Here is a 12404-nt window from a genome sequence, read left to right on the forward strand (position 1 = left end):
TAAATTTAAGCTGGCAATTCTAATTTTTATCAAGTAATATTTTTGAGTGGGTTGGTATAAATTTAAGACATTACAAGTGATTGGACTAACATTTCTTGGACTACCATTTTTGGGTTAGTAGCATAACATATATGAAAGAATAGGAAACTATTTGTCTTTCACGGACTATCATGGAGTTTAACAGAAACCATCAATATATTTATTATTTCTCATACGCGATATCCGTCTAAAGATTCAAACAGAAAGTATGAGCAAATCTTAAGAACAATTGTCAAGTCGGTAGATTTAAGCTTTTGAATTTTTTTTAATTTAGCTAGGTATTTCAAAAAACAAATAACGATCAAAAGTAGAATATTATGTTAATGTAAAATATAAAACCATGAGAAATGCAACTACATTGAAACAAGAAATTGAAGAATAAATGAAGGGCATGGAATGGCACATTCTATTACTGAAAGAGGTAATTTAATTTCTCCATTCAACCAACATTCCACCCACATTCTCAAATAAGAGAATCCATATATCCAGTCAATGAATTCATGATAACCGATGTACGGTCCACCTACATTCCGCCCACATTCCCAAATAAGAGATCCAGTCAATGAATTCATGATAACCGACGTACGGTCCACCATCATTTCTCGAGCGCAGCCCCAGCAGATTCTTTAGCTTTGGGAACATGTCTTTAAGGAACAGATGATCAAGTTCCACTTCCAGGCAACCCTCTATATCCAAATGTTCAAGATGAGGACAACCAGAAAGGATATTGAGAACACATTCCGTGCTGATAAAATGAAACTGCAACTCAAGATGCATTAGCCTTGGCATTGTAGCTGCTATTGCATTCGCCTCATCCTCCGGTTCGACCTTGTCTGCTGAATCCAGAAAGTGCATGTTGCGGCAAAAAGTAACAAGAAATTTACAGTGCCTTCCAACGGCCTCTATAGCTTTGGCACCAATTTTGGGACAGTAACTCAAATCCAAGGAAGTGATTGTGGAAAGCCTTTGGGCTGTTTCTTCTACTACTGAACCACTTATTCCAGTTAGGGGCACTCGTAAAACCTGAAGGGAGCCAGCACTTGCAAAAGGAAGGGGAAAAAGGCCATTTCACATCAATGTTTCAATTGAACAATGATCCCTTATAGGAAATGGTTTCGGATCCAATAAAATCATGAAAGCAATTGCAAAAAAACGTAAGAGCAAATGAAACTTACTTCTCTGTGATGAATGAGAAACTGGAATCATTCTGAAGACCTGCAACATGTAGGCTGAGGAGAGATCCACTGCTTCTTGTGACTAGCAGTCGAAGCATCCGATCGAGATGGTGGGGCTGGCAGCGACAGGTCCATTCATCAAGATCTATATCTTGCCAACAATAGGGACCCGTGATTGCCTTACACCAGGATTTGCAGACACAGGGAATGACCACCAGTAACTCTTGTAGCGACAGGTTGGTGAAGATCAACCCCAATACATCAGGAGGTAGTTGATCCCAGTGTCGAAACTCGCTTTGCTCTTCTTCCATCTGATCTTCATTCAAGTCATGAAGGTCATAATCAAATCACAACAGGAAATAATAAAAAAAATCAAAGATTAGGTGTTACCTTGTATCACTTTCCTTGCCACTATGCAAAACCTAAACACAAAATCAAAGGCAACAAAAAAAGAAAAGAGAAAAGTAGGCATAGAATAAGACAACTGAAGTATCTATATATATACACGTAAAAACATGGTGTTTAGTTGGAAAACGAAGACGAATAGGCATGAAAGGCCGCTACTTAATGCGGTAATTAGATATTTTGTGTGCGTTGAGTGTATGAAAGGTTGGAGATGAGTGATTCCAATGTCCAAAATTAGTGTTTAGAATAAATTTTCAACAATTTTTTCTTTCATATGAAGAGATATTTAATATGTTTTTCTTCCCAAAAAAACCATACTTAATCTTCATTGCTTAATTTATTAAACCACATTATTATTTTCACAATTCCAATATAAATTAACAGTTTTTTCTATATAAATGAAAGTCTATTTCCAATATCTCAGATGATTTATAAAATAATATGATGACGAATTTAAAACTATTTTTATTCAAAAATTCCGAAAAGTTCTTTTTAAACAAATCTTAATAATTTAAAATAATACATATTAAAAATATAATTTTAAAATTTCTCATCGGGAATAGTGCAATATTTTCAATGAAAATCATTAAAATCCAATAAATATGACATTTAATCTTAGATTATTGTTATTATACAAATACTTTATTAATATTAAAAAATATTATTTACAAAAAATTAAAATTCAATGGTAAATAATATTGAGAACACTTCCAAGGGTTGCTAAGTTGAAAAGCTCTAGCCTAGGCATTGTAGCAGATACTTTATTAATAGGGACCCGTGACTGCCTTACTCTAGGATTTGCAGACCTAGGGAATGACTGTCAGTAACTCTTGTAGCGACAGGTTGGTGAAGATCAACCCAATACATCTGGAGGTAGTTGATCCCTGTGTCGAAACTCGCTTTGCTCTTCTTCCATCTATCTTCATTCAAGTCATGAAGGTCATAATCAAGTCACAACAGAAAAAAAGGAAAAGTCAAAGATTGAGGGTTACCTTATATCACTTTCCTTGCAACTTGGATTATTATGCAAAACCTAAACACAAAATCAAAGGCAACCAAAAAGAAAAAGGAAAGACGTAATATAGGAAGAGAAAGGTAGGAATAGAATAAAACAACGTAAGTATCTATTGTTGTAACCCAATTTTGTTCGTAACCCAAACAAAGACAAAATAAATAAAACTCAAATTACAAGCCCAAACCAATACAAAATCCCAAAGCCCAATAGGCCACAACCTAAACTTTTTTTAAAAAAACTGAAAACCCTAGATCCCCTATGCGCTGCTGCTCTTGGCCACATCAGTAGATGCGACGCTTGAGGACTGCCTCCCCTATCATCATTTCACCGAAATGGCAAGGGTGCGACTCCCATCGTCGTTGACCACCATCGCGACTTGCAAAGAAGAAAGAAAAAGACAGAAGCAGAAAAAACAAAAACAAATATTTGTAATCACTCGGCTATAAAAGCCGAATAATCAAATTGCAATAGACACGAAGAAAAAGCAAAGAGATATAAAAATTTCCAGTTCTAAAAAGGTCGTTGAATCCTTGGGGATTCGCTGAAAGGCAGCGTCGAAGGAGAGCCAGGAACCTAAATGTCCCTTTTACTTTTTCGAATTCTGGCTAGATTTTAGGGATTTCGGCCTTAGATTCGAGTTCTTCACGAAACTGAGATAAAAAAAGGGGTTTTTTTACAACTCTGGTCACCGAAGGTTACGCCTACCGTCGCTGATGACCGATGGCCATGACGGAGTGCCAACGGCCTAGTGGGCGAATTCAAGGGTGATTTCAGAGAAAAAAAGAAAAGAAGGAAGCTTTTAAAAAAAAATGTGTAGAAATGTTTTTTATTATATTTTTTACTTAAATAGGGCACATAAATAAAGCCGTTTTGTCGTGGCCCTAAATGCCCCAAAATGATGTCGTTTTGGGGTCAACCCGATGACCCGACCCAGATTCCCTTAAGATCCACATGTTTTTAAAGAGGAGGGTCTAATTTATTAAAGGAACCTTTTGTCCTTTTTTCTTCTGTATTGTAATCACAACATGTGAATAAATATATATTAGCACACAACACTAAAGATAAATCGAATAAAAATGGTGCCAAAACCTCTCATTTAAAAAAAAAATACAATTTCACAAAAAATTAAAGAAATAAATAAACTAGGGTCAGATCGAATCGAACTTAGGTATACTACTAATTTTCGATTTTGGGTTTGGAGAGTGTTAAATTTTTTTTTAAAGTCGGGGTTGGGTTGGGTCAAGGTAGGGCATGGCAGTAGAGCATCATGTCGTTGTCAGGGCAAGTAAAAAATTTCTCCACCCCGTTCCCATCACTAGTTAATCAATGGGTTATAAAGGGCTAAAAATGATTTTTTTAAAAATATTTTTAAATTTTTTAGAGTTACAACTAAATTGAAAAATTTTGTAAATGTTGAAAGTTAAATTTATTTAATTTTTTAGAATTAGAACTAAAATGTCAAATTTTGTAAGCATTGAGGGCTAAAAATTGTTGACTTTTTATATTTAGGATCAAATTTATAGAATGTGTAATCATTAGAGGGATAATTTTGTTATTAGACCAATAAGCAAAAGCCCTGCCAACTAAAATGGCTAAAATATTTAATTTGAAAAATTTAGTGATTAAATCAAAAAAATTAATAGTTGGGTGACCAAATAGAACAAAAGCAAAGTTGAATAGCCATTTTCATAGTTTACCCATAAAAAAAATAATTTTCAGCATCTTCCATTGTAAATAAAAAATCAAACCGATGGGCTAATTTACACTTTTCAAAATGTATAAAGATTAATTTACTAATTTTTTTTAGTAAAAAGACTGAAATATAATCCGCCCCTAAGTACAAGAGTTTATAAAACACATTGATCAAGTTGTAAATTGGAAGATAATGCGCCACATCTTCCCACATTAACATCAATACCCATACCAATTATTTAAATTTTGCTTAACTTCAATTATCTATTTGAGTTCCAATGCTTCACAATCCACCCGTAACTTCAGTTATCAGAAAATTAGTCTATATTAAGTAGATAGTTATCAGAAAATAAAACAAATATTAATTATCAAACCATTCAGCATGAAGCATTTCAATGGAACATGGAAGATTAAATGACAACAAAGATTAATATCATCTATCATAACAAAACACATAAAAAGATACAAGTTTGGTTTGAATTGAAACCCTAACTTGGCAAATTATAATAGAAAGAGCCCACCAGAGACTGCTTTGACTATTGTTGTTCTTCTTCCTCGCGCTTCGCTGCTTCTTTAATCTCATCATCATCCTAATTAATGAAAGAATAATCAATTAAATTATTTTAGAAGTATCAATTTTGTTTTGGGCCAGAAGTATAGGTGGAAATTTTATTGACCTGCATGTCGGAGGTCCACAGAGTGAGATTGTCACGTAGCAGTTGCATGATGAGGGTGCTGTCTTTGTATGATTCCTCCCCTAGTGTATCCAACTCAGCTATTGCTTCATCAAACGCCTGTTTTCCAATCACAATCCAACACGTCAGCTACTCGCCATTTCTGAACTTAAAAAAAAAAAACGAGTAGGTAACCGACCTGTTTAGCCAGTTCGCAAGCGCGATCAGGAGAATTGAGAATCTCGTAGTAGAAAACAGAGAAATTGAGGGCTAGACCGAGTCGGATCGGGTGAGTTGGAGCCAACTCGGCGTTGGCAATCTCCTAAGAAACAGAGAAAGAAGGTTCAGCACGGACATTTTCATTAAAAAAAGTAGTTCTCTAAGAGAATGGAGTCGGAAAGTGGAAACCTGAGCGGATTTGTAGGCAGTGAGAGTACTCTCAGCAGCTTCCTTACGTTCGGCGCCAGTTTTGAATTCAGCCAAATACCTGTGATAATCTCCCTTCATCTTAAGATAAAAGACCTTTGAATCTCCACCGGAAGGCGAAGGGATGAGTGTGGTGTCAAGGAGTTTCAAGATCCCGCCACAGATCGAGGAGAGCTCGGACTCGATCTTAGCCCGGTAATCACGTATAACGGCCACGTGATCCTCGTTACCACGGCTCTCCTCTTTCTGCTCAATGGAGGAGATGATGCGCCACGAAGCACGGCGTGCGCCGATCACGTTCTTGTAAGCAACGGAGAGGAGGTTGCGTTCTTCGATGGTGAGTCCCTCGTTGTCGGCGGCGGAAGCCGAGACTTTCTCCATGAAGTCGACCATTTCCTCGTAGCGTTCGGCTTGCTCAGCGAGTTTCGCCATGTAGACATTTTCTTCGCGAGTGGCGGCGGCCATTGTGGATTTTCGAATCAAGTTAGAGGGAAGAGAAGGTTTTTTGAAAATTTTAGAGGGTGAGAAATGTGGCAGTGATGGGGAAGAAGAAATGTGGAGTGATAGATATAGGAGGCAAAAAGGACAGGGATTAAAAAGGTCAAGTTGCCAAACACGGACTTTTCAGTTTTCTGAGCTGTTTTGAGCATATCAACAGCTGCTCTCTGTTACTTTCTTCTTCTTTTTTGTGTTCAAATATCTCATAAGTCCCTCTACTATTTATAAATTTAAATTTTAGTTATTATACTTTTATTTCTAGGATTTAATCCCTCTACTTTTCAGATTTAAAATTCAGGTCCAACAGTTAATAATGGGAAAATTATTTTGTTAAATTCAGTATCATTACATCACCATTTTTTCATTACATTGTTAACACGGAATTTTTTATTCTTTCAAAACATCACACAACCAAATTTAACAATAAAAATTTAAAAGTATTCGCAATTATCAATTAGAATTAAATTTTAAAAATAAAAATATAGGGACTAAATTTTGAATTTATAAAGAGTATAAAGACGTAAAGTATATTTTTTTGTGTTTTTGCTTTTGACGGTGGAAAGATGAGTTTGAATTTTGAAACTAATGGGTTTGTTCTATGCAATAATTATTACAACTGCACGGGATAGATTTACTGTTTGTTTAGTAAGTTCTTTTAGAAGAAAAATATGTTAAATAAATTATTTTTGTTTTTCAAAAGTATTTTGAAATCAGAAATTAGAGATTTAACCGATGGCATGATTGAAAATGTCTAAAATTGTTTCAATTTGATAAAAAAAAAACAGGAAAATTTGGTTAAAATTTGAAAAAAAAAAGATTTTTTTAATTCTAATAAAAAGATAATGGCAGAAATTAGCTTATACTTTACCAAACCTTCCAAATTTGTGGAATGTGATAGCTGAAAAAAGTTTAGGATTTGAATGGTAGGGATGTAGAGGAGGTACACTGTCATGAGCATGTAGTGGTCCAATGGTAGATGGTGACGGATGATGTTTTTTTTTTTTTGAAACTTCGCTTAAATTTCTGTGAATTTCATTTTTTTGTTGTTTTTGAGGAAATTTAAATTAAGAAAGAGAAATGGTAAGATAACTTGTTCGCTTGGCAGTTTAATAGTAACATATAAATGGTCAACTTTAGGTGTCTTCGTAAATATTAATTTTAATAATAAAATTTTTATTTATTTTTTTTACTTAACAGATATCTGAACTTAAAATCCTTCACACTTTAATATTTGTTAACATGCGATAACGTGACATTGACAATCAATAGTATAACATCCTAAAATTATGCTACATGACAAACATTAATTAATAAAATATAAAACTCTAAAAATATTTAAACAAGTGGGTGTCTAAAATAATTAAATGGATGTATTTTTAGTAATTTTATCCATTTTACTTTTTTTTAAAAATTTGATCTCACGGAAGTAAATGCTTTTTACATTTTATAGTTGATTTTTGAGTTTTTTTTTAAATTTACGAAGTGCTCTCATCAATTTAGCCACCAATTTGATTTTGACAAATATGGTTTTAGGAACTTTTCCTTTAGCTCGCCAGATTTAGGGTTTTTACAAAATAATATAAAAAATTAAAATTACTAAAATGTTATAATTTTTTTATTTACCAAAATATATATAAATTTTTTATTTACCAAAATATATAAAAAACAAAAAACCAAAAAAACACTGGTGATTTGACAACTCCCAGGACAAGGAACAACATTATGCACCAAACAAGGAACCTCATTGGCGGCACCAAACAAGGGAACCTCATTGGCGGCACCAAACAAGGGTTCCTGTTGGCACCACTGTGTTATAAACACGAACTCATCTCAAATTGAAACAAGAAAAATCGAAGAAAAGAAAAGAAAGAAGAGTGTCATGGAAAAAAGAGAGAAAGAGAAGAGAGAAAGAAGTTATTTTTTAAAAAATAATTGATTATTTTGTTGTTATTGTTTTGTATAATTTGTATTTTTTTAGTTTAGTTATTAAAATTAAAATCAATAAAACTCAAATTAATAGTTTTAGTTAGGGTTTTATTATCAAAATATTACAAAAAAATACAAACGTGTTAATGTACAAACATGTGCCATGGGATCTGCATCATGCTGGGCCATGGTTATTGTTCAATTTCTTTTTACCAATATAATTATTTTAAAGTTGCATTATATTAAAGCTTAATTTAAGGTTATATGCCTCCATTTTCGATATAATATTAATAATTCCAAACGCCATATACTATTTTATAACTTAATTTGGATACAATGTAATCATAACCATTTGTATAGTTTTTTATCATTACACATAAAAATTTTACAATATTAGGTCAATTACGACCCGATCCGGACGACTGTCCAACATGAAAGTTTCGGTTAGGGCATTTATTCCGACTATGACCACTTAACCTGCATAATCCACAACGCTTTCCGTCAGACTTCTCCCTGATGTCTATTTCATTACGGATTCTGCTTGACTGCGGACGACCTCTCAGATTCCTCCGCAGCCCTCTGTCTGGGAGAAGCTCGAAAGTAGTCAAAGGCACCTCCCACGTTGATAGGTCAGGCAAGACGGGGAACTCATTTTCCCAGACACGCAATGTGCGCTCCAGCGTGTACACATCATCGACATATTGTTCAACATTGACGTTAACTTTAGCACACGCTGCCACGGCATGCGCACAGGGATAATGAAGTGTTTCGAACCTTCTGCACTCGCACCGTCGGTTTCGGAGATCAACTTCGTAAGACCTAGTTGGTATACCAGGTCGACGACTGATGCTCTCAGTAACTTGAAATGTTTCCAGTCGTCGTGAATATATTTCTACATTCATTGACCTTGCCAACCGACGGTTTACGACCATTGTATCCCTGACATGTTCGACAAACACGTATCCCGCCTCAATCTGGTCGACTTGCTGCTGAGCCATTCTTGGTATCAAAGTAGCTAGCCTGTAGAAAGTAGCAGAAAATACAGATGCAATCGGAAGATGACGTGTTTTTAACAAAACAGCGTTGATCCCCTCGACTAAGTTTGTGGTCATTTGGCCATAACGAAAGCCCTCGTCAAAACTTTGAGCCCATTGCCACGGCTCCATTGTGCCCAACCATTGTCGGAAAGATGTGTTTGTCTGCCCCTCCATGTCACTCTCAAGTCGAATCATTTTTGCCGAACATATGTGGCTCTAACTCAGACTGTTGACATACGTATTAAGAAAAATAAGTTCTAGTAACTCCATAACATGAAACATTACAACTTATATTGAAAATATAAGGTTATCATTTACGCATTGCCACGACTTGTCTCTTCCAGTCTGCATTCTTGTAATCTTTGTGGAAGTTAGCCGCAATGTGACGGATGCGAGAACGGATCTCCACTGCACACCGAACGCTCGATTCTTCGCAATTAAACCCTTCCCTCTATCGGAGATGATGCAAATGTTATCGTTGTTAATAACATACCTCCGTAGGTTTGTGAGGAAGAATTCCCAAGACTCCATGTTCTCTTTATCTACGATAGCAAATGCTATCGGGAGCACGTTTCTGTTGCCGTCTTGAGCAACTGCAAGAAGTAGGATCTGTGTATATTTTCCATACAGCCAAGTCCCATCTACCTGCACAAGTGGCTTGCAGTGGGGAAATGCCCGCACACATGGATTGAACGTCCAGAACATCCGATGGAAAATCCTTTTGCTTGGTACCAGAATCGGTCATCCGGCCGTAATATGGTCTTGTCTGCAACTCAATCACAGTCCCCGGTACATACTCCCGCATAGCAGCTATCCAACCTTGAAGCTCGTTATACGATGAATCGTAATCTCCATACAGTTGCTTCATCACCATCTGTTTAGCAATCCATGCCTTTCGATATGAGACTCGATACTGGAATCGTGCTTGCATTTCGATAATCAGTACCGAAACTTTAATGGTCGGCATGTCCTTCACCATTGGCATAATACACGTACAGATTGTTTTTGAATCAAGTTTTCTATGATCTTCTGTCATACGTGTTGATGTGCATGTATGAGGACCAACAAATTTTCGTATCTCCCACATCTGAGAACTTTTAATGAATGCAGCTCGCACCCGCCAATTGCAGTCTTCCGCTGCCTTTCAACACTCCCCAACATATATTGTCGGAGTAGACACTGTGACTTTATAATCAACTGATATATTCATGATGTATCGTTTGATGGCATATACGCACTCTTCTTTACAGCTGAATCTCTGGCCTATGAATAACTCCTCATCATCAGATGTTACGGCCAGCCCGTGACGATGAACTATTTCAGGGTACTCTGGGAACTCAACTACATACGCTGCGTCGGGGTCTATGAGCGACATGTGTGGCCCAGGATTATTGTGTATCAAAATATGCCGCATCTGCTCCCCGATCAAAGAAGCGTTAATGTCTTCATCGTCAATATCATCAAGTACATCGTCCACATCGGGATCACCGTCACTATCGACCTCTTCATCCCAACGATCACCACCACCTTCTTCTTCGCAACCACATTCTTCTTCACCACCAACCATATCAACATCGGATGTAATATTCACGTCGATACCGATCCCACCTATAGTTGATTCACTATCAACGTATGATATTGGAGCCACCATCCGCGGTTCTTCAGCCCCGTCTTCTTCATCAGATGCATTTTGCTCCATACCGACTAACTCAGTAAATAAGTGAATCGGTGCATTCTTGTCACCCTGCTCCCACAGAGAGATCGACCATTGTCTCAACGTCTTCGTCATCTCGCAAGTTCCATTTCATTTAATTTGACTGGATTTGTAAACCGGAAACTTGTAGAAAATTTTACTATCCTTCTCCCACAACGTCTTAAAATTTTTGCATTAATCCTTGCCTTCATTTCATCAAACGAGACATTTCTATTAAATCTCATTGCTATTTGTTGCTGACATTCAAATACACATCCAACACTTGTTGTCAAGATGACTCCGTCGAAATAAACGCATACAAAAACTTAGCATCCATCTTCAATATTTAATCATCAAAAATAAACAAAATCTCGTAAAACATCTCATACGGATAATAAATAACTTAAATAAAAAATTAATGTTTCAATATTCAATTTTGTACATGAAAGCCATTTAACCACTAATCCTAATAACTAACACAATAATAATATTAATAATTTTATATACAAAATAATACTAACTAAAGTTATTAATAACTAACTATAAAAATAATACTAATTTTTACTAACAATAATAGTAAGTAACATCTTAATAATAATAATAATAATAATAATAATAATAATAATAATAATACTATAAAATTTTTATTTTTTGTAATATTTTGATAATAAAACCTAACTAAAACTATTAATTTGAGTTTTATTGATTTTAATCTTAATAACTAAACTAAAACAAAAAATACAAATTATACAAAATAATAACAATAACATAATCAATTATTTTTAAAAAATACCGATTTTCTCTTCTTTTCTCTCTTTTTCTTTTTTCCGAACCACCTCTTCTTTCTTTTCTTTTCTTCGATTTTTCTTGTTTGGTGGATGAGTTCGTGTTTATAACACGAGTGGTGCCGCCAACAGGGAACCCTTGTTTGGTGCCGCCAACAGTGTTCCCTTGTCCCAGGGAGTTGCCAAATCAGTCCATTTTTTTTCTGTTTTTTTTGGTTTTTTTGTTTTTTTTGATATATTTTGGTAAATAAAAAAATTATATATATTTTGGTAAATAAAAAAATTATAACATTTTGGTATTTTTTAAATTTTTTTATATTATTTTTGTAAAAAACCCCAGACTTATTTTGGATGAGCGTCCATGGCATCAATTACTTTAAGTTAGAATTATTTCTATTGCCACAACGGTAACTATATGCATAAAGACTCATGCATCACAGTTTTATTTCTTTAACAGTTGAGAGTGTCGTATGATTGTAATGATCGTGAAAACATCTTGGAGTCTCTTTTGTCACCTACTTATTAACAAATAAGCTGACTTGGTTTTGAATTGGGTCAAATTTACCAATTTAAAATTTCGAATTCAGTCATCAAAGATTAAAAGCATGATTCAAAGCATTACAAGTTATTTGTTTGAATTATTTCATATTTGAGTGATTTTTAAGTACATATAATTCAAATAAAGCAAATTCAAATAGTTAGGCAGTATTTAGAAAAGTCATGCAATAATTAAATTTGGGTGTAATTGTTTGTAATTACACAAATGTAGTATGTGAAGGTAATCATTGTCATTGCAAGGTCCCATCGAACTAGATGCAGTGGAGCATCCAATTACATTTTTCAATTCTTAAGAGTGAGAATTAGAATAATTACACAGGTAAGTACACCCAAATTTAATTTTAAAAAAATATTATTATACAAGTTATAAAAATTACATTATACTCATGGACATGTATGAGTGTTTGGGATAATTATGGTAAAAAAATTTTATATTATATATCCTAGAAAATCAATTATAACAATAATTTGTGTGTTTTAC

At 34.7% G+C, this 12404-nt stretch overlaps 2 protein-coding genes across 3 annotated transcripts; both read right to left on the bottom strand.

Moving 5' to 3' along the window:
* Positions 1 to 418: 418 nt before the first annotated feature.
* On the bottom strand, positions 419 to 4167 carry LOC128041908 (F-box protein FBW2-like). 2 transcript variants are annotated; one of them, XM_052632696.1, is made up of 3 exons: positions 2612 to 4167; positions 1215 to 1525; positions 419 to 1078 (listed from the first exon to the last, which is right to left on the bottom strand). In XM_052632696.1, the coding sequence occupies exons 2-3, from the start codon at positions 1523 to 1525 to the stop codon at positions 538 to 540; spliced, it is 852 nt and encodes a 283-aa protein (XP_052488656.1). In that variant the 5' UTR covers positions 2612 to 4167; the 3' UTR covers positions 419 to 537. The 2 variants fall into 2 exon arrangements, with proteins under 2 accessions (XP_052488656.1, XP_052488655.1); XM_052632695.1 differs by lacking the exon at positions 2612 to 4167 and adding an exon at positions 1605 to 1757.
* A 498-nt stretch (positions 4168 to 4665) lies between these two features.
* Positions 4666 to 5997, bottom strand: LOC105772873 (14-3-3-like protein). Its single transcript, XM_012594353.2, has 4 exons — positions 5409 to 5997; positions 5200 to 5322; positions 5004 to 5120; positions 4666 to 4916 (listed from the first exon to the last, which is right to left on the bottom strand). Exons 1-4 carry the CDS (start codon positions 5889 to 5891, stop codon positions 4863 to 4865), a joined length of 777 nt encoding a protein of 258 aa, XP_012449807.1. The 5' UTR covers positions 5892 to 5997; the 3' UTR covers positions 4666 to 4862.
* Positions 5998 to 12404: the final 6407 nt, after the last annotated feature.

Source organism: Gossypium raimondii, chromosome 6 (assembly GCF_025698545.1).
Source record: "Gossypium raimondii isolate GPD5lz chromosome 6, ASM2569854v1, whole genome shotgun sequence".
Taxonomy (NCBI): domain Eukaryota; kingdom Viridiplantae; phylum Streptophyta; class Magnoliopsida; order Malvales; family Malvaceae; genus Gossypium; species Gossypium raimondii.

Coding starts and splice junctions, on each gene's coding strand:
- LOC128041908 (XM_052632696.1), bottom strand. CDS start 1,525: ATGGAAGAAGAGCAAAGCGAGTTTCGACACTGGGATCAACTACCTCCT. Junction 1,079..1,214: donor TTCTCATTCATCACAGAGAA/GTAAGTTTCATT, acceptor TCCTTTTGCAAG/TGCTGGCTCCCTTCAGGTTT.
- LOC105772873 (XM_012594353.2), bottom strand. CDS start 5,891: ATGGCCGCCGCCACTCGCGAAGAAAATGTCTACATGGCGAAACTCGCT. Junction 5,121..5,199: donor CTTGCGAACTGGCTAAACAG/GTCGGTTACCTA, acceptor ATTGGAAAACAG/GCGTTTGATGAAGCAATAGC. Junction 4,917..5,003: donor TGTGGACCTCCGACATGCAG/GTCAATAAAATT, acceptor TTCATTAATTAG/GATGATGATGAGATTAAAGA.